Source organism: Ranitomeya imitator, chromosome 2 (genome assembly GCF_032444005.1).
Source record: "Ranitomeya imitator isolate aRanImi1 chromosome 2, aRanImi1.pri, whole genome shotgun sequence".
Lineage (NCBI taxonomy): Eukaryota > Metazoa > Chordata > Amphibia > Anura > Dendrobatidae > Ranitomeya > Ranitomeya imitator.
This window is the reverse complement of record NC_091283.1, coordinates 124384958-124410939: the sequence shown is the minus strand read 5'-3', so window position 1 is coordinate 124410939 and position 25982 is coordinate 124384958. Positions and strand designations below refer to the sequence as shown.

General features: G+C 46.5%; 2 protein-coding genes across 2 annotated transcripts in view; both read left to right on the top strand.

Annotated features, from left to right (window-relative positions):
• The first annotated feature begins 266 nt into the window (after nucleotides 1-266).
• On the top strand, nucleotides 267-24819 carry LOC138666268 (uncharacterized). Its single transcript, XM_069754496.1, has 3 exons — nucleotides 267-382; nucleotides 650-1325; nucleotides 24706-24819. Exons 1-3 carry the CDS (start codon nucleotides 267-269, stop codon nucleotides 24817-24819), a joined length of 906 nt encoding a protein of 301 aa, XP_069610597.1.
• Nucleotides 23569-25982, top strand: part of ZC3H12B (zinc finger CCCH-type containing 12B) — an 83221-nt gene continuing 80807 nt past the window's right edge. The window contains exon 1 of the mRNA XM_069747200.1: nucleotides 23569-23865. The gene's annotated coding sequence lies outside the window, so the exon portion shown is untranslated. The remainder of the gene's footprint in view (nucleotides 23866-25982) is intronic.

Below are 25982 nucleotides of genomic sequence, written 5' to 3'. Positions count from 1 at the left end.
TGTGCTTGCGCTTATTTTGGCTGTGTTGGTATTACCTTACAAACATGTCTGACCATGTGTATTTAAGCACAACTCAGCGGGTGTTGCTTCACTGGCTGTTGTCGCGTCGCTTTGGTCAGCCATATCCGGTGAATGTTGATCCGCGAAGGAGGAGACGAAGATTGTGGGTGCATCCTCTATTGACCCAACGCCAGAGTAAAGGACATTTTCAGAGGCTATATACAGCTTTGAGGTCACATCCTGAAAAGTTCTACCTGTATACTCGCATGACCATCAGGACCTTTGATATGTTGTTGGAGATCATACGTCCAGGTATCACGTATCAGGACACAAGGAGGCGAAAAGCCATCTCTGCTGAGGAGCGTCTTCTCCTAACCTTACGGTATGTTTTCTACATTCTCACAAACTGTATGTTGATGATATTTTTTTTTTGTGTTGTGTTCTAGCATGTTTTTTTTAAGTATAGGTGGACATTATGGCACAAGCACACAAACAAAACTGTGGTTATTGTTTGAGTAAAGTAACCAAGGGAAATTTTACTTTTAATATTTTCAATAATGTGTTTGAAAATATAGTATGCACTTGTGCTTCATCATGTATTATTTTTACTCATTTTTTTTAAATAATGTTATCTTTATTTGTCTTTCAGCTTCCTGTCCACAGGCTTGTCCTATGCGGGACTACACCTTGAATTTCTGATTGGGCGTTCCACAATTTCTGGCATTGTTCGTTCAACCTGTTTGCAAATATGGGAGAAACTTCATGAAATTGTTATGCCTGAGCCCAAACAGGAGGATTGGCTCAAAATCGCCAGTGGATTCAAAAACACTTGTGACTTCCCTAACTGCATTGGAGCTGTGGATGGGAAACATATCAGGGTGCGTAAGCCGCCGAACTCTGGCTCCCAATTCTACAATTACAAGCAGTTTTTCTCTGTAGTTCTGTTAGCTGTTGCTGACAGTAACTACAGGTTTGTAATTGTAGACATTGGGTCCTATGGACGAACTGGAGACTGTAGGGTCTTCAATGCGTCCATTATGGGTCGGCGGCTACGTGACAACCAGTTAAACCTCCCACCACCACGACAACTCCCAGGCTCCAATGCGGAAGCAGTGCCTTTTGTTTTGGTTGGAGATGAGGCTTTTCAACTGACGAGGCACGTCATGAGGCCTTATCCCAGGCGCAACCTGGACCACTGGCGGAGGGTATTTAATATGAGACTTTCCAGGGCGCAGAGACTGGTGGAATGTGCCTTTGGGATTCTTGTTGCCAAATGGCGTGTTCTCCAGTCTGCCATTCAGCTCAGTGAGGCTACAATCAATGAAGTAATAAAAGCCTGTGTTATTTTGCACAATTTTACCCGCATACATGATTGTTCCTCACATAATATTGTTGATCACCTGATGGACAATGTGATTAGGCCTACCCCATATGGCCGTCCTCCGCGGCGTCCCCTTTCTGGCCTCAAAGTTCGTGATGTATTCACAAATTATTTTGTGTCTCCTCAAGGTGCCACTCCCTGGCAAGAATATGCAATTTTTCATGTGTAATGTTCCTTATTTATAAATATTTTTTGAGAAATCAAAAAAATCTTTCTGTTGTATTTAATTAATTTACATATGGTTATGAGCCTAGCATGTGTGTGTGATGTAATAATGATTGATTGACAGACAAGTTTTTTTGGTTTTGGAACGTAGTTTTTACTCAAACTTCTTTTTTTTGTTGAGGTTAGTTTTTGAAACTAAACTTTTTGCCATAACCTCTTGTATGTCAACATTTTAAACTGCCAATATAAGCATTAAATTAAAAAAAAACCGCCAAAGTGCTATGTCAGCACAAAGAACATCAAGATAGAGAATAAAATATTATATAAACAAATCAGCAAAATTTACAAAAAAATAAAAAAATCACAAATCTTGATATGTTGGCGGTGGAGATGTCCTCATCAGGTGGCCTTTGTAGGCCCAATTGTCCTTGACCCTGTGAGGATGTGGTACTGGCTGGAGGAACATTAGGCATGTTCTGATGTTGGGCAGTAGGCAAATTTAGAAATGGATTCTGACTAAACCCATGATGTTTCTGAACATATGGCCTGGAATCATACCCCAAACCAAAATGGCCATGTTGTCCAAAGCCAGGTTGGGACCAGCCTCCAGCACTGGGTCTGGACAAGTGGCCATATTGGGATGGTTGATGATATCCAGCCATATGGTACTGAGGTTGCCATGGTGGGTTTTGTGTGGGTTGGGGTTGAGTTGTCGGCTCATGTGGAGGGGGTGCTTCAGATCCCTGTTGAGCATGCACCTGTTGGAATCTTTGAGGCCACAGGATATTTTGTGGTGACATCTGCCACTGTTCTATCATCTCCATAAGCTGGTATGGGTTATTTGGGGGGGTGCATGCATCAATAAGGATCTGAATGCACCCTCTCGCACGAAGCCTCAACTCACGCTCTATGGGCCTCAAATATCGTGCCAGGCTCCTTGTAAAGCCCTCCTCACCATCATCCTCACGGACCCTTGCCAGGTAGCTCAACACCCCAGCATCAATATTTCTCCTACTTTGTAGGAGCTCTCTCCTGCGGCGAGCACGCTGGGTAAACAATCCAGCCTGTGGTGAGCGCTCAAGGGCAACTGTAGGGCTGCTGCTGTTTGCTTGCTCATCCTGGCTCGGTGGTTCTGCTGCTGCTGCTCCTGAAGATGGTGGTGCCTCTTCTTCTTGGGCTGCTGTTGATTCTGGAGCTGCCTGGGCAGATGAGGAGGATCCTGGAGGGATGGAGCCTGAGGGATCCGAAGATGGTTCAGCCACCTCTTCTCCTTCCCCAACTGGGTCAATGAGTAACTCAGAATCTGACCCTGTCTCCCTGTCAGTGAGGTTAGACTGTGTTCTGTAATGTAAAAATATTTTGAGTACAAAATTGCTTTTTAAAAAAGAAAATCAATTTAAAAAAATAAATAAATGTGTTGTGAGGTTTCTACTTACGTCCTGAGGTCCATGCTGGGGTTCAAGAAATATAATCTATCAAAATAGATGTATTTCTTCTTTTCCGGAGGTGCATCTGCCCCACTTTTTTCCTGCTGCTGCCTCTCCCTCCTGTACTGATCGCGGATACTCCGCCATCTTGTTGAAACATCACCCACTGAAACAAAAAACATGAAACAAAGATATTAACCCATTATGCACAGTGGTCACACAAGGTGTAATTGACTACACAGATTTTAGTGTAGCATACGCATATGCATTTGTGGAATACATTTATTAGTAACTTTGTCCAAATAAGACAATTTGAATGTAAGGCCACAAGGACAGAGTCCGCTACCCTCTATCCAAGAAAGAAACATATTAGAAAAACATTGTTAAGGGATAAATGTTAAAAACATTATTGTAATCCGTTTATCATGTACAGCACCATGTACGTACTGGGGGGCTTTCAATTAAGTTATATACTAATTAATAAATTAATGATTACAAATTCAAAGTACTAATGTACTACTGATTCACAATTAAATTACATTACAAACATGAGTGTACTTACTTATTTGCCTCTGTGCCTCACGTGGCTGCTGCTCATAATGTGGGAATAAGGCCCCACACACACTCCTCCATGCTGCCTCTTTTTGGGCCCTGTTGGCATAGTTTGGATCTCTTTGATCCCATAGAACTGGCCTTTCTTGGACCAAAATAAGCAGCATGTCCACATTAATTAGGTGAGACATGGTGGATCTCACTCCGTGGAGGCGTGCAGCAAACTTCCGGGTTCACTGTCTGGGTTTTTGAGCTAATTAGCATGTCTCTGCTTCCTGATTGAGCCATTTGGATAATTCCTGACACCTGCCTGAGTGTAGCGTATTTCTCGCAAGTCACACGCATGGTCCGTACGCATTCCGTATTTTGCGCACACCCATAGACTTTCATTGGCGCTTTTTTTGCGCAATACGCTGACAAACGCAGCATGCTGCGATTTTCTACGGCCGTAGGAAGCCGTATAATACGGATGCGTAATATACGGCTGATAGGACCTGACCCATTGGGAATAATTGGGACGTTTGTTAGGCGTGTTTTACGGACGTATTTTATGCGCTCTTACGTCCGTAAAACTCGCTAGTGTGACGCCGGCCTTATAGTTTAAGAGGCCATAACCCACTGGGAGAGCCCTTGAGGTGTCAGAACAGCAGAATCCCCCCCCCCCCCAATAAGTGACTCCCAGCCAGTGAACCTCTGTTTATCGGTGTCCTTCTTTTCAAAAGTGCACAAAACTGTGGTCGACCGTGCTTTTATGCACGCCTAAAAAAACGGACCTTGCCGAATCATAGGCCAGAAGGCGTCAACAGTTCCTACATTTGCCTAATTATAGGGAATCTTTCGCCCGTTGAACCATCTGAATTTTTAAAAGATTTACACAGAAACCTGGTGTAAGCGCTTAACGTAGAGCTCAGGATAAATGTGTGCCGAGCATTACTGCGATCTTTGGGAGACAGAGTGAAAAAATCAGTAGTAGGACAAGATTTTATTTTTTACGTCTTTCCTCGATTTTATTCTTCTGGTTGGTGTGATTACAGCAATACCAGATTTATATATTTTTTATGTTTGGTTCCTGTCACACATTAAAAAACACTTAAAAAAAACAACAATTTTTTTAATCGCCAAATCTTGAGCTATAATTTTTTCCATACTTCTGTCGAAAATCATGTGAGGGCTTGTTTTTTCCCGTTTTTATTTGCCGTTGTTGCCGTTTTTATTTGGTACCACTTTCGGGCACATAACGTTTTTTTGATCACTTTCTGTTACAAAAAAACAATTCAGGAATTGTTTTCTGTTTTTATATGCCGTTTCACATGTGGTAAAATTGATAAGACAGTACGGTTACAATTCCTCATTTATATAGTTTTTCATGTTTTGCCGCTTTTACACAATAACTTTTATAGAAAAAATAATAATTTTTGAATCATTATATTCTGAGAGCTGGAACTTTTTTATTTTTCCTCTGATGGCGCTGTATGGCGCTTGTTTTTTTTGTGGGACAAGATGATGTTTTCAGCTATGCCATTTTTGTTTACATTTGCCTTTTTGATCACGTTTTATTCCACTTTTTTTCCAGCAGTATGATGCAAAAGCATAGTTTGCCGTATTTTTTTTTTAATGGCGTTCACTAAAGGGGTAAACTAATGTGACACTTTTATAGGTCGGGTCGTACCAGATGCCGCAATACCAAATATGTGTACTTTTATGTTTATATATATATAAAAATGTGTATTTATTAGTGTCATGTACTTTTTTTATTATTTTGTAATTTTTTAAAAATATTTTACAATTTTTTTTACTTTTTTCACTTAGTCCCTCTATGGGACTTTCACTTTGATCTCAGTTATAATGCATTGCAATACAATTTGAGTGTCTGGCCCTGTGGGGTGCACTTACAGTACATAGTGCTGTGCAGCCGTCAGATCTAATAGTATAGGCATCACTAAGCTGTAAGCCAGACGGCTGCCTTTTTTCTCTGTTTTTGTTTTTTCTTAATTGTATGTCTTTATCAGTGAGTTGCTTTATATATGAGTTAATGAGATTACATCACCAAACTCTACACACATAATAAAATAGTTAAAGGCTTATACAAACTTTGTTAGAAATATACCGGTAATAATAAAAAAAACATAAATACATAAACGTGTGTGTGTGTATGTGTATATATATATATATATATATATATATATATATATATATATATATATATATATATATACATATATATATATATACACAGTACAGACCAAAGGTTTGGACACACCTTCTCATTTAAAGATTTTTCTGTATTTTCATGACTATGAAAATTGTACATTCACACTGAAGGCATCAAAACTATGAAATAACACATGTGGAATTATATACTTAACAAAAAAGTGTGAAACAACTGAAAATATGTCTTATATTCTAGGTTCTTCAAAGAAGCCACCTTTTGCTTTGATGACTGCTTTTCACACTCTTGGCATTCTCTTGATGAGCTTCAAGAGGTAGTCACCGGGAATGGTTTTCACTTCACAGGTGTGCCCTGTCAGGTTTAGTAAGTGGGATTTCTTGCCTTATAAATGGGGTTGGGACCCTCAGTTGTGTTGTGCAGAAGTCTGGTGGATACACAGCTGATAGTCCTACTGAATAGACGGTTAGCTGCTTTTTTCTTGCCATAATACAAATTCTAAGTAAAGAAAAATGAGTGGCCATCATTACTTTACGAAATGAAGGTCAGTCAGTCCGAAAAATTGGGAAAACTTTGAAAGTGTCCCCAAGTGCAGTGGCAAAAACCATCAAGAGCTACAAAGAAACTGGCTCACATGAGGACCGCTCCAGGAAAGGAAGACCAAGAGTCACCTCTGCTTCTGAGGATAAGTTTATCCAAGTCACCAGCCTCAGAAATCGCAGGTTAACAGCAGCTTAGATTAGAGACCAGGTCAATGCCACACAGAGTTCTAGCAGCAGACACATCTCTACAACAACTGTTAAGAAGAGACTTTGTGCAGCAGGCCTTCATGGTAAAATAACAACTGCTAGGAAACCACTGCTAAGGACAGGCAACAAGCAGAAGAGACTTGTTTGGGCTAAAGAACACAAGGAATGGACATTAGACCAGTGGAAATCTGTGATTTGGTCTGATGAGTCCAAATTTGAGCTCTTTGGTTCCAACCATCGTGTCTTTGTGCGACGTAGAAAAGGTGAACGGATGGACTCTACATGCCTGGTTCCCACCGTGAAGCAGGGAGGAGGAGGTGTGATGGTGTGGGGGTGCTTTGCTGGTGACACTGTTGGGGATTTATTCAAAATTGAAGGCATACTGAACCAGCATGGCTACCACAGCATCTTGCAGCAGCATGCTATTCCATCCGGGTTGCGTTTAGTTGGACCATCATTTATTTTTCAACAGGACAATGACCCCAAACACACCTACAGGCTGTGTAAGGGCTATTTGACAGTGATGGGGTGCTATGCCAGATGACCTGGCCTCCACAGTCACCAGACCTGAACCCAATCGAGATGGTTTGGGGTGAGCTGGACCGCAGAGTGAAGGCAAAAGGGCCAACAAGTGCTAAGCTTCTCTGGGAACTCCTTCAAGATTGTTGGAAGACCAACTTTATAAATGGCCCACCCAGGTGTATCCATATAAATGGCCCACCCTGTATATATATATATATATATATATATATATATATATATACACAGTATATATATATATATATATATATATATATATACAGTATATATATATGCATATATATATATATATATATAAACACTACAAAAAATAGAAAATAGTTGGATTATTCACAAAAATAAAAACATATTAGAAATAATTGGTAGCGTGTACTTTTAACACATTCATTTAACCATTTGGGTGTGAGTATACAGAGCTTATAAATAAAAAAAAATATCTATTTTGGAATATATTCCTGAAATCTCTTTGAATTGCTACCGTAGCGTGAGCAATTGAGAATCCTTTAGAATTTTTAAGCTCTGTACACTCAGTCCCGAAGACCAGTCACCCCTAATACACTGCAGAGGTGTCCGGTAACTTAAAGGGGTTGTGTCATGATCCGTTCCAGGGTTTAATCCTGTCTGCCCTTTTTTCCGGGTGGATCATGTCAAGAGTTAACTTTGCTCTGCCTCATTCTGGGTTCAGGTTTGCTAATTAGCTCCCATGCATTCTGCTGGTGGTGTCAGCTATAGTTCTGCCTTCGGCGTGTGAACCTGACTCTGGTAGCTCTTGGTTTGTCCTGCTGTGATCCCTGACTTGCCCCGTGTCTGTTGACTCCCTCTGTCTGCCTTTTCCCAGCGTTTCCCTGTGTTTCGGTTTTGATTCTTCTGGCTTCTGACTTGGCTTGTATTCGGACACTCTTCTGCCTTCTGACTTTGTCTTATCTGCCTCTGACCTTTGCTGAACCTCCTGGCTTGCTCCTGACCACATGTATTGCTGATCCCTTTAGTACTTCTGCCTATTGTTGTTTTTTGACTCAGCTTGTTTGACCACTCTCTCGCCACTTGGTGGTGCCTATGCTGCTGCTCTGTGGTGCGTCTCTGTGTACGCAGTCTCACTTCCCCCTCAAGCTCCCTCTGGTGGAGGATGCGTTATACTGCACTGCAGCAGCATGACAGGTTGTCTGGGACTTTAACATTGATGGCTCATCCATATGATTGGCCATCAATGTCTGATGGGTTGTGGTGCAATACCCGGCACCCCCGCCAATCAGCTGTTATCGGAGTTGGCATCGACTACCAGCCGAAAGTACTCACTTGCTGAGCTGCTCCATATTCCGGCAGTGGCTGGGGTTTGTTACTGCACATCCACCTCCCATTTAAATCAATATAAGGGGGATATGCAGTAACAAGCCCTGGCCACTACTAGTAGATGGGGCGGTGCTGGGTGTCGGACCCCTGACGATCAGACATTGATCACTAATCCTAAGGCCATCAATGAAAAAGTAGTGTATAACCTTTTTAAAAAGATAAAGCAACCCCTTTAACCCCTTCCCGACCTTTGACGCATACGCTGCGTCATGAAAGTCGGTGCCATTCCGACCCATGACGCAGCATATGCGTCATGGAAAGATCGCGTCCCTGCAGGCCGGGTGAAAGGGTTAACTCCCATTTCACCCGGCCTGCAGGGACAGGGGGAGTGGTAGTTTAGCCCAGGGGGGGTGGCTTCACCCCCTCGTGGCTACGATCGCTCTGATTGGCTGTTGAAAGTGAAACTGCCAATCAGAGCGATTTGTAATATTTCACCTAAAAAACTGGTGAAATATTACAATCCAGCCATGGCCGATGCTGCAATATCATCGGCCATGGCTGGACACACTAATGTGCACCCACCCCACCCCTCCGATTGCCCCCCCAGCCCCCGAACTGTGGTCCGCTCCCCTCGGTCCTGTGCTCCGCTCCCCCGTCCTCCTGCCCGCTCCCCCCGTGCTCCAATCACACCCCCCGTGCTCCAAACAAACCCCCCCGCACTCCGATCCCACCCCCCGCACAGCGATCCCCCCCGCACAGCGACCCCCCCCCCGTGCTCCGATCCACCCGCCCGCACAGCGATCCCCCACTCCGTGCTCCAATCCACCCCCCCGTGTTCCGATCCACCCCCCCGTGCTCCGACGCCCCCCCCCCTTGCCCTGATCTCCCCCCCCTTATACTTACCTGGCCTCCCGGGGACCATCCGTCTTCTTTCCTGGGCGCCGCCATCTTCCAAAATGGCGGGCGCATGTGCAGTGCGCCCGCCGAATCTGCCGGCCGGCAGATTCGTTCCAGAGTGAATTTTGATCACTGAGATATAACCTATCTCAGTGATCAAAATAAAAAAAAAAGTAAATGACCCCCCCCCCCCCCCCCTTTGTCACCCCCATAGGTAGGGACAATAAAAAAAATATTTTTTTTTTTATTTCCACTAAGGTTGGGGTAAGAACTAGGGTTAGGGTTAGGGGTAGGGTTAGGGTTAGGGGTAGGGGTAGGGGTAGGGTTAGGGTTAGGGGTAGGGTTAGGGGTAGGGTTAGGAATGTGCACACATATTCTGGTCCTCTGCGGATTTTTCCGCTGCGGATTTGATAAATCCGCAGTGCTAAACCGCTGCGGATTTATCGCAGATTTACCATGTTTTTTCTGCGCATTTCAATGCGGTTTTACAACAGCGATTTTCTATTTGAGCAGTTGTAAAACCGCTGCGGAATCCGCAGAAAGAAGTGACATGCTGCGGAATGTAAACCGCTGCGTTTCCGTGCAGTTTTTCTGCAGCATGTGTACAGCGATTTTTGTTTTCCATAGGTTTGCATTGAACTGTAAACTCATGGGAAACTGCTGCGGATCCGCAGCGTTTTCCGCAGCGTGTGCACATACCGTTAGAATTAGGCTATGTGCACACGGTGCGGATTTGGCTGCGGATCCGCAGCAGTGTTCCATCAGGTTTACAGTACCATGTAAACATATGGAAAGCCAAATCCGCTGTGCTCATGGTGCGGAAAATACCGCACGGGAACGCTGCGTTGTATTTTCCGCAGCATGTCAATTCTTTGTGCGGATTCCGCAGCGTTTTACACCTGTTCCTCAATAGGAATCCGCAGGTGAAATCCGGACAAAAAACACTGGCAATCCGCGGTAAATCCGCAGGTAAAACGCAGTGCCTTTTACCCGCGGATTTTTCAAAAATGATGCTGAAAAATCTCATACGAATCCGCAACGTTGGCACATAGCCTTAGGGCTAGGGTTGGGTTGGAATTAGGGTTGTGGTTAGGGTTAGGGGTGTGTTGGGGTTACGGGTGTGTTGGGGTTAGGGTTGTGATTAGGGTTACGGCTACAGTTGGGATAAGGGTTAGGGGTGTGTTGGGGTTAGTGTTGGAGTTAGAATTGAGGGGTTTCCACTGTTTAGGCACATCAGGGGGTCTCCAAACGCAACATGGCGCCACCATTGATTCCAGCCAATCTTGTATTCAAAAAGTCGAATGGTGCTCCCTCACTTCCGAGCCCCGACGTGCACCCAAACAGTGGTTTACCCCCACATATGGGGTACCAGCATACTCAGGACAAACTGCGCAACAATTATTGGGGTCTAATTTCTCCTGTTACCCTTGTGAAAATAAAGAAATGCTTGCTAAAACATCATTTTTGAGGAAAGAAAAATGATTTATTATTTTCACGGCTCTGCATTATAAACTTCTATGAAGCACTTGGGGGTTCAAAGTGCTCACCACACATCTAGATAAGTTCCTTTCGGGGTCTAGTTTCCAAAATGGGGTCACTTGTGGGGGGTTTCTACTGTTTAGGCACATCAGGGGCTCTGCAAACGCAACGTGACGCCCGCAGAGCATTCCATCAAAGTCTGCATTTCAAAACGTCACTACTTCAATTCCGAGCCCCGGCATGTGCCCAAACAGTAGTTTACCCCCACATATGGGGTATCACCGTACTCAGGAGAAACTGGACAACAAATATTGGGGTCAAATTTCTCCTGTTACCCTTGGGAAAATTAAAAAATTCTGGGCTAAATAATTATTTTTGAGGAAAGAAAACGTATTTATTATTTTCACGGCTCTGCATTATAAACTTCTGTGAAGCACTTGGGGGTTCAAAGTGCTCACCACACATCTAGATAAGTTCCTTTCGGGGTCTAGTTTCCAAAATGGGGTCACTTGTGGGGGGTTTCTACTGTTAAGCCACATCAGGGGCTCTGCAAACGCAACGTGACGCCCACAGAGCATTCTATCAAAGTCTGCATTTCAAAACGTCACTACTTCACTTCCGAGCCTCGACATGTGCCCAAACAGTGGTTTACCCCCACATATGGGGTATCAGCATACTCAGGAGAAACTGGACAACAACTATTGGGATCCAATTTTTCCTGTTACCCTTGGGAAAATAAAAAATTCTGGGCTAAATAATTATTTTTGAGGAAAGAAAACGTATTTATTATTTTCACGGCTCTGCATTATAAACTTCTATGAAGCACTTGGGGGTTCAAAGTGCTCACCACACATCTAGATAAGTTCCTTTCGGGGTCTAGTTTCCAAAATGGGGTCACTTGTGGGGGGTTTCTACTGTTAAGCCACATCAGGGGCTCTGCAAACGCAACGTGACGCCCACAGAGCATTCCATCAAAGTCTGCATTTCAAAATGTCACTACTTCACTTCCGAGCCCCGGCATGTGCCCAAACAGTGGTTTACCCCCAAATATGGGGTATCAGCGTACTCAGGAGAAACTGGACAACAACTTTTGGGGTCAAATTTCTCCTGTTACCCTTTGTAAAATAAAAAATTGCAGGCTAAAAGATCATTTTTGAGAAAATATTTTTTTATTTTTTTTTCATGGCTCTGCGTTATAAACTTCTGTGAAGCACTTGGGGGTTCAAAGTCCTCACCACACATCTAGATTAGTTCCTTTGGGGGTCTAGTTTCCAAAATGGGGTCATTTCTGGGGGATCTCCAATGTTTAGGCACACAGGGGCTCTCCAAACGTGACATGGTGTCCGCTAATGATTGGAGCTAATTTTCCATTTAAAAAGCCAAATGGCGTGCCATCCCTTCCGAGCCCTGCCGTGCGCCCAAACAGTGGTTTACCCCCACATATGGGGTATCAGCGTACTCAGGACAAACTGGACAACAATATTTGAGGTCCAATTTCTCCTATTATCCTTGGCAAAATAGGAAATTCCAGGCTAAAAAATCATTTTTGAGGAAAGAAAAATTATTTTTTATTTTCATGGCTCTGCGTTATAAACTTCTGTGAAGCACCTGGGGGTTTAAAGTGCTGAATATGCATCTAGATAAGTTCCTTGGGGGGTCTAGTTTCCAAAATGGGGTCACTTGTGGGGGAGCTCCAATGCATAGGCACACAGGGGCTCTCCAAACGCGACATGGTGTCCGCTAACAATTGGAGCTAATTTTCCATTCAAAAAGTCAAATGGCGCGCCTTCCCTTCCGAGCCCTGCCGTGTGCCCAAACAGTGGTTTAGCCCCACATATGAGGTATCGGCGTACTCGGGAGAAATTGCCCAACAAATTTTATGATCCATTTTATCCTACTGCCCATGTGAAAATGAAAAAATTGAGGCGAAAAGAATTTTTTTGTGAAAAAAAAGTACTTTTTCATTTTTACAGATCAATTTGTGAAGCACCTGAGGATTTAAAGTGCTCACTAGGCATCTAAATAAGTTCCTTGGGGGGTCTAGTTTCCAAAATGGGGTCACTTGTGGGGGAGCGCCAATGTTTAGGCACACAGGAGCTCTCCAAACGCGACATGGTGTCCGCTAACGATGGAAATAATTTTTCATTCAAAAAGTCAAATGGCGCTCCTTCCCTTCCGAGCCTTAACATGTGCCCAAACAGTGGTTTACCCCCACATATGAGGTATCGGCGTACTCAGGAGAAATTGCCCAACACATTTTAGGATCCATTTTATCCTGTTGCCCATGTGAAAATGAAAAAATTGAGGCTAAAAGAATTTTTTTGTGAAAAAAAAGTACTTTTTCATTTTTACGGATCAATTTGTGAAGCACCTGGGGGTTCAAAGTGCTCACTATGCATCTAGATAAGTTTCTTGGGGCGTCTAGTTTCCAAAATGGGGTCACTTGTGGGGGAGCTCCAATTTTTAGGCACACGGGGGCTCTCCAAACGTGACATGGTGTCCGCTAAAGAGTGCAGCCAATTTTTGATTCAAAAAGTCAAATGGCGCTCCTTCCCTTCCAAGCCCTGCCGTGCGCCCAAACAGTGGTTTACCCCCACATATGAGGTATCAGCGTACTCAGGACAAATTGGACAACAACTTTCGTGGTTCAGTTTCTCCTTTTACCATTGGGAAAATAAAAAAATTGTTGCTAAAAGATAATTTTTGTGACTAAAAAGTTAAATGTTCATTTTTTCCTTCCATGTTGCTTCTGCTGCTGTGAAGCACCTGAAGGGTTAATAAACTTCTTGAATGTGGTTTTGAGTACCTTGAGGGGTGCAGTTTTTAGAATGGTGTCACTTTTGGGTATTTTCAGCCATATAGACCCCTCAAACTGACTTCAAATGTGAGGTGGTCCCTAAAAAAAATGGTTTTGTAAATTTCGTTGTAAAAATGACAAATCGCTGGTCAAATTTTAACCCTTATAACTTCCTAACAAAAAAAAATTTTGTTTCCAAAATTGTGCTGATGTAAAGTAAACATGTGGGAAATGTTATTTATTAACTATTTTGTGTCACATATCTCTCTGGTTTAACAGAATAAAAATTCAAAATGTGAAAATTGCGAAATTTTCAAAATTTTCGCCAAATTTCCGTTTTTATCACAAATAAACGCAGAATTTATTGACCTAAATTTACCACTAACATGAAGCCCAATATGTCACGAAAAAACATTCTCAGAACCGCTAGGATCCGTTGAAGCGTTCCTGAGTTATTACCTCATAAAGGGACACTGGTCAGAATTGCAAAAAACGGCAAGGTCTTTAAGGTCAAAATAGGCTGGGTCATGAAGGGGTTAAATGGAACCTGTCAGCAGGATTGTGCACAGTAACCTACAGTGTCAGGTCGGCGCCGTTACACTGATTAAAATGATACCTGGGTTGATGAAATCCGTCTTGTGGTTGTTGTTTAATCTTTATTTGTAGCTTTCAGTTAATGAGATTCTCATACTTTCCGTTTTTGCATTTCGTTTTTTCCCCCTTCTTCCCAGAGCCATAACTTTTTTATTTTTCTGTCCACATTGACATATGAGGACTTGTTTTTTTTTCCAGGACGAGTTGTACATTTGAATGACACCACATACTGTACTGGAAATCGGGAAAAAAATTCCAAGTGGGGAGAAATTGTGAAAAATAAAAAATTCTGACGTTGTTTGGGAATTGTTTTTATGGTGTACATTTTGTGGTAAGAAATTACCTCGCAATATGATTCTGCTCATCAGTACAATTACAGTGATACCAAAGTGTTTATTTTTTTTTATTATTATTTTAGTGGTGAAAAAAAATTCAGAATTTTTTCCTCAAAAAATGTTTGGGTTGTGTCGCCATATTCCAAAACCTGAAACATTTTTATTGTTTGGTCGATGGAGCTGTGTGAAATTGTTTTCATTTATACCATTTTGAGATAGATGTGACGTTTTTGATTGCTTGTCTCAGTATTTTTTGTGTAATTGCAGAAACCAAAAAAATTAAATTTTGGTGCTCTTGATTTTTTTTTCATTTACTGTTAGAGTTAGTTATTTTTATATTTTTATTGGGCTTTTCTGAATGTGGTGACACCACATTTGTATTTTTTTAAAAATATATTTTTTTTTAATGGGGAAAAGGGTTGACTTGAACTTTTCATGTTTTTTTTTTTTTTTTTTCATATTTTGTAAAACATTTTTTTTTACTGTTCTTAATAGTCCCCTTAATAGACCCCATCACAGTGACTAAAAACCCCAATACTTGATAAACATGGCAGCACTTGGGCTGTGCCTCTCTCTTCTCTCCTTGCAGTTGATCCGGTGTAACAGGCCAGTTTAACCCCCCGCCCAGAATATACCCGGGGTTAAAGTGGCCTAGGCCAGATTATACCCCGGGTATATTCTGGCCTAGCCCAAACTATACCCCGGGGTATAAATTGGACTAGTCCAGATTATAAACCTCCAGGTCAGAATATACCCCAGCTGCTGTAGATCAGGCAGCGCACAGGGCCCCAGGCAGAACACGGGGGCCCAGACAGCGCACAGGGGCCCCAGGCAGCGCACAGGGCCCCAGGCAGCACACGGGCCCCAGGCAGCGCACATGACCCCAGGCAGAGCAGGGGGCTCCAGGCAGCGCACACGGGCCCCAGGCAGTGCACATGGCCCCAGGCAGCGCAGGGGGCCCCAGGCAGCACACGGGGCCCCAGGCAGAGCACAGGGGCCCCAGGCAGAGCACAGGGGCCCCAGGCAGCGCACAGGGCTCCAGGCAGCGCACACGGCCCCGGGCAGCCCACAGGGGGTGCCAGATAGCGCACAGGGGGGCAGAGACAGTGAGCAAGGGGGTAAGAGATAGCGCGCAAGGGGGGGAAATAGACAGAGTGCATGTCCCCTGTGCGCTGTCTGGGCCCCCCTGTGCGCTATCTGGGACCCACTGTATGCTGTCTGAGACCCCCTGTGCGATGTCTGGGGCCCTGCTCTTGAGTATATCACTCAATCCTAGTTTCACATTTGTGTACAGCCGTGCGCATGCGTACGCTCTCAGTGAAGCCTTGACCACTGCTGCGCCCCGCCGGTTAAGCTCCGCCGACGTTCTATTGACAGTGCTGCAACCTGCGGCGAAGGCAACAAGTTGGATTTTCTTGCGTTTACCGAATCGTCAAAACAACGCATGCGGACGCAAATGCAAACATCCGCAGGGCCTGCGCACCCAATGATAAATGATAGGGTACGCAGGCCGCATGCGGCCGCATGTGCACCTGGGCGGAGCTTAATTGGTGGGCATGAAAATGGGTGGGGCTTCACTGAGAGCGTACACAGCCGTGCGCAAATATGAAACTAGCTTAAGATGTCTAGGGCCCCTGTGCGATGTGTGGTGTCTGGGGGCCCCTGTGCTCTGCCTGGGGCCCCATATGCTGCCTTGGGCCCCGTGCTCTGCCTGGGGCCCCGTGTGTTGCCTGGGGCCCCGTGTGTTGCCTGGGACCTGGTGTGTTGCCTGGGGCCCGTGTGCTGCCTGGGGCACCGTGCGCTGTTTGGGGCTCCGTGCGCTGCCTGGGGCCCCTGTGTGCTGCCTGTGGCCCCTGTGTGCTGCCTGTTGCCCTGTGCGCTGCCTGGGGCCCCTGTGGGCTGCCAGGGGTCCTGTGCGCTGCCTGGGGCCCTGTGTTCTGCCAGGGGCCCCATGTGCTGCCTGAGGCCCCTGTGCACTGCCTGGAGCCCTGTCGGCTGTCTGGGCCCCTGTGTGCTGCCTGGGGCCCCTGTGTGCTGCCTGGGGCCTGGTGTGTTGCCTGGGGCCCCGTGTGCTGCCTGGGGCACCGTGCGCTGTTTGGGGCTCCGTGCGCTGCCTGGGGCCCCTGTGTGCTGCCTGTGGCCCCTGTGTGCTGCCTGTTGCCCTGTGCGCTGCCTGGGGCCCCTGTGGGCTGCCAGGGGTCCTGTGTGCTGCCTGGGGCCCTGTGTTCTGCCAGGGGCCCCATGTGCTGCCTGAGGCCCCTGTGCACTGCCTGGAGCCCTGTCGGCTGTCTGGGCCACTGTGTGCTGCCTGGGGCCCCTGTGTGCTGCCTGGGGCCCTGTGCGCTGCCTGGGGCCCCTGTGCGCAGCCTGGGGCCCCTGTGGGCTGCCTGGGCCTTTGTGCGCTGCCTGGGCCCTGTGCGCTGCCTGGGGCCCCTGTGGGCTGCTAGAGGTCCTGTGCGCTGCCTGGGGCCCCTGTGCGCAGCCTGGGGCCCCTGTGGGCTGCCTGGGCCTTTGTGCGCTGCCTGGGCCCTGTGCACTGCCTGGGGCCCCTGTGCGCTGCCTGGGGCCCCTGTGCGCAGCCTGGGGCCCCTGTGTGCTGCCTGGGCCCCTGTGCGCTGCCTGGGGCCCCTGTGCGCAGCCTGGGGCCCCTGTGCGCAGCCTGGGGCCCCTGTGGGCTGCCTGGGGCCCTGTGGGCTGCCTGGGGCCCCTGTGGGCTGCCTGGGGCACTGTGTGCTGTTTGGGGCTCCGTGTGCTGCCTGGGGCCCCTGTGTGCTGTCTGTGGCCCCTGTGTGCTGCCAGGGGCCCCGTGTGCTGCCTGAGGCCCCTGTGCGCTGCCTGGAGCCCTGTGGGCTGCCTGGGGCCCCTGTGGGCTGCCTGATGTCCTGTGCACTGCCTGGGGCGCTGTTTGAGGCTTCCTGCACTGCCTGGGGCCCCTGTGTGCTGCCTGGGGCCCCTGTGTGCTGCCTGGGGCCCCTGTGGGCTGCCTGGGGCCCTGTGCGCTGCCTGGGGCCCTATGCTCTCCCTGGGGCCCTGTACTCTGCCTTGGGCCCTGTGCGCTGCCTGGGGCCCCTGTGTGCTGCCTGGGGCCCTGTGCCCTGCCTGATCTACAGCAGCTGGGGTATATTCTGACCTGGAGGGGTATAATCTGGACTAGTCCAATTTATACCCCGGGGTATAGTTTGGGCTAGGCCAGAATATATCCGGGTATAATCTGGCCTAGGCCACTTTAACCCCGGGTATATTCTGGGCAGGGGGGTTACTCTGGCCTGTTACACCTGGAGAGAATGTCCAAAATGGTGAGATGCAGAGAGAGGGACGAAGGAGCTTACCACGCTGAGAATGTGTAGCTGGAAATTAGCCTGGAGTTCCTCCAGAGAGTGCCGTTCCCACTGGTGATCACAGGAAAGTAGATGAAAAACGGGAAAGGATTCTGGCACAACCATCCAGGGATAAAATTAATTCTTTATTGAAGCGGAGTTAAAACATTAAAAGGTAAGGCCTCGTCTTTTAATCTTTTATCTACGTTTCAATAAAGAATCCATTTTATCCCTGGATGGTTGTGCCGGAATCTTTCCCTGTTTTTCACCTATATTACGTCCAAGTACTGTCCTGTCAGTGAAGAAAAATTCATAAAAAAAAAAAAGTTTCTAGCTCCAGTTCTGTAAATCCGTTCGTAATCTCCTAATCACCCCCCAATTTTTTTTTCAAATAATTTATATTTTCTGTTTAGTGGACCCCAGTAGAGGGGCGTTTTATTAGGTAATAAAAGGGATATTTTTTTTATCATAAAACACATTTTACCCCATTTCACAATTAATTCCTGGACTTGGTCAATCACATACCAAACTATTATTCAGACAAATTCTCGTCCACATACCCACGTCTGTATAAACCAGAATGTGGACCCCACAATGTTCTTGAAAAGTGAGGTCATCTGACAATTAATTCCAGGATCTGATTACTCACATAAACATTTTTGACCATTCATCTTATGACTGTTTTTATGACTATGTTTTGCTAGACAAAACTTTTGTTTCCATTTATATTACTTATATATTTATGTAGGTGATCTGGGCATGATCATTTTATTGGAGGGTCTCTAATGATGAGGCTGTTCCATAATTATACACTATGGGTTTTACTGCATGGTTCTTGCCGAACCTCCTGTACCAGACAATACCTTCAGGACTCTTTTGGGGATTGGTTGTTTTGTGCATATAGCGGTTCCCACTTTGGCGGGCGGGAGCCTGCTATGGTGGACTACGTCTCTCAAATAGGGATTGATGGAGCTAAATGGACGATGTACGACCAGTCTCTGAAAATCTGTCATTCTGGCCCTGCTGGTGTCCTTCATCTTTGGCACAACTCAGCTTTGCCACATAGTTGGCTGCATTTTCCTCCACATTTTGCCCTTCATTCCAGTACAGTTTATTCTTCCTGCTATAATATTTGCAATTACAAGACAAATATTTTGTTAGAAAGACCAAGTTGTATAATCATCAAATGTGTTTTAGGCGCATGCCCCCCCCTGTGGGTCATAATTCCTGGAAGGATTTCCTTCTTTGGTCGCTCCAATGTCTCTAGAAGCTTTGAATGGGTCCTGGAATTCCATCATTTTTACCCGAAAGACCAAATGGTGCACCGTCTATTATTATAGGCACAGCCGTGTGTCCAGTAGTAACATTGGTGCCATATTGGATGTATATCTGAAAACTGGAAAACTAGTGCAATCAAATCTGAGGTGTGTTCCTCAGAACATAAAAATGGTGGTATCGAATTACAGTACTTACTACCTCCCTACATAAATACATTAGAGGGTATGATTTACAAAAAAGACATTTTTATGTAATTTCTGTTGCTCTTGAACCACACAGGCTCTGCAAATATGACAATCTATTCCAAATAGAACTAAATTTGTGCTCCAAAATTGCTGATTTACCACATACGATCAGCCTGGTAACGAGCACTGATTTACCACATACGATCGGCCCGGTAACGAGCGCTGATTTACCACATACTATCGACCCGGTAACGAGCACTGATTTGCCACATACGAACGGCCCGGTAATGAGCGCTGATTTACCACATATGAACGGCCCAGTAACGAGCACTGATTTACCACATACGATCGGCCCGGTAACGAGCGCTGATTTGCCACATACGAATGGCCCGGTAATGAGCGCTGATTTACCACATACGAACGGCCCAGTAACGAGCACTGATTTACCACATACGATCGGCCCGGTAACGAGCGCTGATTTACCACATACGAACGGCCCGGTAACGAGCGCTGATTTACCACATACTATCGGCCCGGTAAGGAGCGCTGAGTTACCACATACTATCGGCCCGGTAACGAGCGCTGATTTGCCACATATTATCGGCCCGATAACCAGCGCTGATTTACCACATACGAACGGCCTGGTAACGAGCACTGATTTACCACATACGAACGGCCCGGTAACGAGCGCTGATTTACCACATACTATCGGCCCGGTAACAAGCGCTGATTTGCCACATACTATCGGCCCGGTAACCAGCGCTGATTTACCACATACGAACGGCCCGGTAATGAGCGCTGATTTACCACATACGAACGGCCCGGTAATGAGCGCTGATTTACCACATACGATCAGCCTGGTAACGAGCACTGATTTACCACATACGATCGGCCCGGTAACGAGCGCTGATTTACCACATACCAACGGCCCGGTAACGAGCGCTGATTTACCACATACTATCGGCCCGGTAAGGAGCGCTGATTTACCACATACTATCGGCCCGGTAACGAGCGCTGATTTACCACATACGAACGGCCCGGTAATGAGCGCTGATTTACCACATACTATCGGCCCGGTAATGAGCGCTGATTTACCACATGCGATCGGCCCGGTAACGAGCGCTGATTTACCACATACGATCAGCCCGGTAACGAGCGCTGATTTACCACACGCGATCGGCCCGGTAATGAGCGCTGATTTACCACATGTGATCGGCCCGGTAACGAGTGCTGATTTACCACATGCAATCGGCCCGGTAACGAGCGCTGATTTACCACATACGAACGGCCCGGTAACGAGTGCCGATTTACCACATGCGATCGGCCCGGTAACGAGTGCTGATTTACCACATGCAATCGGCCCGGTAATGAGCGCTGATTTACCACATACGAACGGCCCGGTAACGAGCGCTGATTTACCACATACGAACGGCCCGGTAACGAGCGCTGATTTACCACATGCAATCGGCCCGGTAATGAGCGCTGATTTACCACATACGAACGGCCCGGTAACGAGCGCTGATTTACCACATGCGATCGGCCCGGTAACGAGTGCTGATTTACCACATGCGATCGGCCCGGTAATGAGCGCTGATTTACCACATGCGATCGGCCCGGTAACGAGCGCTGATTTACCACATGCAATCGGCCCGCGCAAAAAACACGCAAATAAACGCATGCGGATTTCATGTGGAAATCTGGCAGAAATGTACGGATTTCCACAGGAATTTTCTGCATGAATTCCTGAACGTGTGCACATAGCCTTACACCGGCATAGACACAATCACCAGGACAATACAGGCGCAATTGGCGGGTGTTGACATCAGCTGATAAGTGGGTGGCAGGCAGCACTTTTCCCCTGTTATGGGCTCACCGCTGGTCCATAGCTGCCAGGCTCTGCTCCATACAGGTCCTTCTCAAAAAATTAGCATATAGTGTTAAATTTCATTATTTACCATAATGTAATGATTACAATTAAACTTTCATATATTATAGATTCATTATCCACCAACTGAAATTTGTCAGGTGTTTTATTGTTTTAATACTGATGATTTTGGCATACAACTCCTGAAAACCCAAAAAACCTGTCTCAATAAATTAGCATATCAAGAAAAGGTTCTCTAAACGACCTATTACCCTAATCTTCTGAATCAACTAATTAACTCTAAACACATGCAAAAGATACCTGAGGCTTTTATAAACTCCCTGCCTGGTTCATTACTCAAAACCCCCATCATGGGTAAAGGTACCGTCACACATAGCGACGCTGCAGCGATACCGACAACGATCCGGATCGCTGCAGCGTCGCTGTTTGGTCGCTGGAGAGCTGTCACACAGACAGCTCTCCAGCGACCAACGATCCCGAGGTCCCCGGTAACCAGGGTAAACATCGGGTAACTAAGCGCAGGGCCGCGCTTAGTAACCCGATGTTTACCCTGGTTACCATCCTAAAAAGTAAAAAAACAAACGCTACATACTTACCTATCGCTGTCTGTCCTCGGCGCTCTGCTTCTCTGGTCTGGCTGTGAGCGCCGGGCAGCCAGAAAGCAGAGCGGTGACATCACCGCTCTGCTTTCCGGCTGACCGACGCTCACAGCCAGAGCAGGAGGAGAGCAGAGCACAGCGCTGGAGGACAGACGGCTGTAGGTAAGTATGTACTGTTTGTTTTTTTACTTTTAGGATGGTAACCAGGGTAAACATCGGGTTACTAAGCGCGGCCCTGCGCTTAGTTACCCGATGTTTACCCTGGTTACCAGTGAAGACATCGCTGAATCGGTGTCACACACGCCGATTCAGCGATGTCTGCAGGGAGTCCAGCGACGAAATAAAGTTCTGGACTTTCTTCCCCGACCAACGACAGCACAGCAGGGGCCTGATCGCTGCAGCCTGTCACACTGGATGATATCGCTAGCGAGGACGCTGCAACGTCACGGATCGCTAGCGATATCGTCTAGTGTGACAGTACCTTAAGACTAGCGACCTGACAGATGTCAAGAAGGCCATCATTGACACCCTCAAGCAAGAGGGTAAGACCCAGAAAGAAATTTCTCAACAAATAGGCTGTTCCCAGAGTGCTGTATCAAGGCACCTCAATGGTAAGTCTGTTGGAAGGAAACAATGTGGCAGAAAACGCTGTACAACGAGAAGAGGAGACCGGACCCTGAGGAAGATTGTGGAGAAGGACCGATTCCAGACCTTGGGGAACCTGAGGAAGCAGTGGACTGAGTCTGGTGTGGAAACATCCAGAGCCACCGTGCACAGGCGTGTGCAGGAAATGGGCTACAGGTGCCGCATTCCCCAGGTAAAGCCACTTTTGAACCATAAACAGCGGCAGAGGCGCCTGACCTGGGCTACAGAGAAGCAGCACTGGACTGTTGCCAAGTGGTCCCAAGTACTTTTTTCTGATGAAAGCAAATTTTGCATGTCATTCGGAAATCAAGGTGCCAGAGTCTGGAGGAAGACTGGGGAGAAGGAAATGCCAAAATGCCTGAAGTCCAGTGTCAAGTACCCACAGTCAGTGATGGTGTGGGGTGCCATGTCAGCTGCTGGTGTTGGTCCACTGTGTTTCATCAAGGGCAGGGTCAATGCAGCTAGCTATCAGGAGATTTTGGAGCACTTCATGCTTCCATCGGCTGAAATGCTTTATGGAGATGAAGATTTCATTTTTCAGCACGACCTGGCACCTGCTCACAGTGCCAAAACCACTGGTAAATGGTTTACTGACCATGGTATTACTGTGCTCAATTGGCCTGCCAACTCTCCTGACCTGAACCCCATAGAGAATCTGTGGGATATTGTGAAGAGAAAGTTGAGAGACGCAAGACCCAACACTCTGGATGAGCTTAAGGCCGCTATTGAAGCATCCTGGGCCTCCATAACATCTCAGCAGTGTCACAGGCTGATTGCCTCCATGCCACGCCGCATTGAAGCAGTCATTTCTGCCAAAGGATTCCCGACCAAGTATTGAGTGCATAACTGAACATTATTATTTGATGTTTTTTTTGTTTGTTATTAAAAAACACTTTTATTTGATTGGATGGGTGAAATATGCTAATTTATTGAGACAGGTTTTTTGGGTTATCAGGAGTTGTATGCCAAAATCATCAGTATTAAAACAATAAAAGACCTGACAAATTTCAGTTGGTGGATAATGAATCTATAATATATGAAAGTTTAATTGTAATCATTACATTATGGTAAATAATGAAATTTAACACTATATGCTATTTTTTTTTAGAAGGACCTGTACAGTTACATGTGAAGTTTCTGATCTCTGCTGCTGCCCCGCGCCCGCACTGTGCGCTGCTGGCTGGGCAGGAGCAGTTCCCGGAGCCGTGCACTCCCACCTCCCCTCCATAGATGGCGCTGTGCGGCAGGTTTCGCAGGCCCGGCCGCCCGCCGTTGCTAGGAGACCTGGAGCGGGCGGTGAGTGGGCAGCTGCAGGCAGCGCTGGGGAGCTGATGCCGCGGGCTCGGGCTGCTCGCTGAGGTGGAGGAGGGACGGAGGGAGCTGCAGGGCCCGGACCTGGATGAAGGCCGCTCCCGGCGTGTGCCCTCCTCTCCAGGGTCTGGCTGAGGCCTTGCCGGCCTGTGTCGTGCCTCGTAGTGCGCTGGTGGACGATACGGCGCCCTCATGTACAGCCGCCCGGCGCCCCGCACTGGTGTCCGCCGTCCGTCTACACCGGGGATGAGGAGCAGCGCAGACAGGCCGTGGTGAGTGTCAGTGCCGTGTGTGAGAATGCCCTGTGCCCTGCTCTGCCCTGTTTGCTCTGCAGGCTGCCCCACACATGCCTGCTGCTATGCACTAGAGAGGTGACATGCCAGCCGGTGCCAGCAGCAGACCAGTCACCTGAGGTCAGTGGTCCCCTTCCCCTATGACACCTGACCTCTAGGATGAGGCCCATCCCGGTGCCCTCCTCCGTCACATCACACTGGTATAAAGTCAGGTCCGGCCGCTGATGGCGGACAGCGGGGTGCCCCTGTGCAGCTTGTGAGACCCCACATTGCAGAAGGGTAGAAGGAAAAAAGTTTGTTGAAAATATGATCAAGTCTTCAGGTGCTTTCCAATAAACGCATTTCAGCACTCTATCCTCCAGTGCGGCGGGCTCTGGTGGCCCCCAACTGTTCATATACAAGTGTCCAGTGTGCCACCCTAGTGCTGGCATCATGGCACACACGGCGGTACCACACCGTACCAGTGCGGCTGTCACAGGTAAACAGACACTGATTGATGCATGGGTCAGTGGAGGATAACACGGTGATGAATGCTTCTCATTTAGATTTACGGGATGTGTTGGTGATTTAGTTAAAATTTGTAATTGTTTTTTAAAGAAATTTGATACCTAAATTGCCAGTAGCATGATGTTCACCCTCATGGCCATGCTGTGGACTGCTGGTGAGTAGGGATGAGTGGATCTGTGGAAGTTCTGGTCCCTCGCCAAGCTTTAATCCAAAGTTTTGTTCGAGTACCAGAACTGTATCCGAAACCCATTGAAATCAATGGAGATGTAAACTTTGGAGATGCAAAATCTCTCTCTGTCTCTTTCTCTCCAGACTCCCGAACTGCAAAACGGACTTCCAGTAGAAGTGTATGTTCCTTGTTCAGTACTGGTCCGGTCCGGTACGAACCCCGAACTTTACAGTTTGGATTCACTCATCTCTGAATGAGGCCTTACTCCATTTCAAAGACATTCAGACGTCCGTTCTTTTTACATAGGAAAAAAACAGGGATTCAGCAGCAGTTTTCATCAGTGTCATCTGACTTTCATCAGTTTTCTTAAGTTTTTGTCATATGTTGGCACAGTTTTTTTTCCCACTGCGTTAGTAGCAGCCCGTTCAACACACGGGCTGCTGTAACGCAAGTGCCGACGTTTGCATTGCGCTAGCGCAGATAGAGCATCTGCTAGCTCTATCTGCGCTTGCAGTGACGGACCCGGAAACGCTGCAGCCCGTGTCTCAGGGTCCGTCACTCAATGACGGCACATCCCTAGCGCATGCCCATTGTGGGCGTGCGCTAGCGAGGAGTCCGACATTGCTTTCAATGGCGGCATTAACGGACTACGTTACATCGCGTTATGCCGCGGTGTAACGTAGTACATTTAACGGACCACCATAACGCAGTGTGAACCAACAATGCATGAAAATTGCACCGCACTCTCATGGTATCCAAGTCTTGTCCAATTCTTTTCACAGAACCATAAACTTGCATTGTCGATTGTCAGCCGACATTCAGATCAATATCAGACTGGTGTGCGCAGTTTTGCACGGTCCACAAAATATCACATATAGAAAGCAATGAAACGCTCACTGTATTACCCTGGTGCTCAGAAGTAAAAAACGTAGATGAGTAAAATAGCAAACTTCGCACACACAATTAGAATTTTTTTTTTTTAAATTATTTTTATAATTGGTGAGGCAGAAGATGGATGAGTTAGATCCCAATGAATACAGATATAATACGCTCAACGTTTTTACAATTCCTCCATAGGACATTTCATGTAGATCTAATTATGTGGTTCTCCTCCATATTGTTATACACAAATTGCACAATGAGATGACTTTATATGTATAGACACTAGTTTGATTATGATTATTTTTATTCAGTCTACTTTAATATGTTTATGTTTTTTATACACCGATATTTCTTGAAAAAGGCTATGATGGGCCGAAACGTTAAACCTATTAAATCTGTATTTATTTGGGTCTAACTCATCCTACTTCTGTCTCACCAATTATAATAATAACTAGATGGTGGCCCAATTCTAATGCATCGGGTATTCTAGAATATGTATGTATGTATATAGCAGCCACATAGTATATAGCACAGGCCA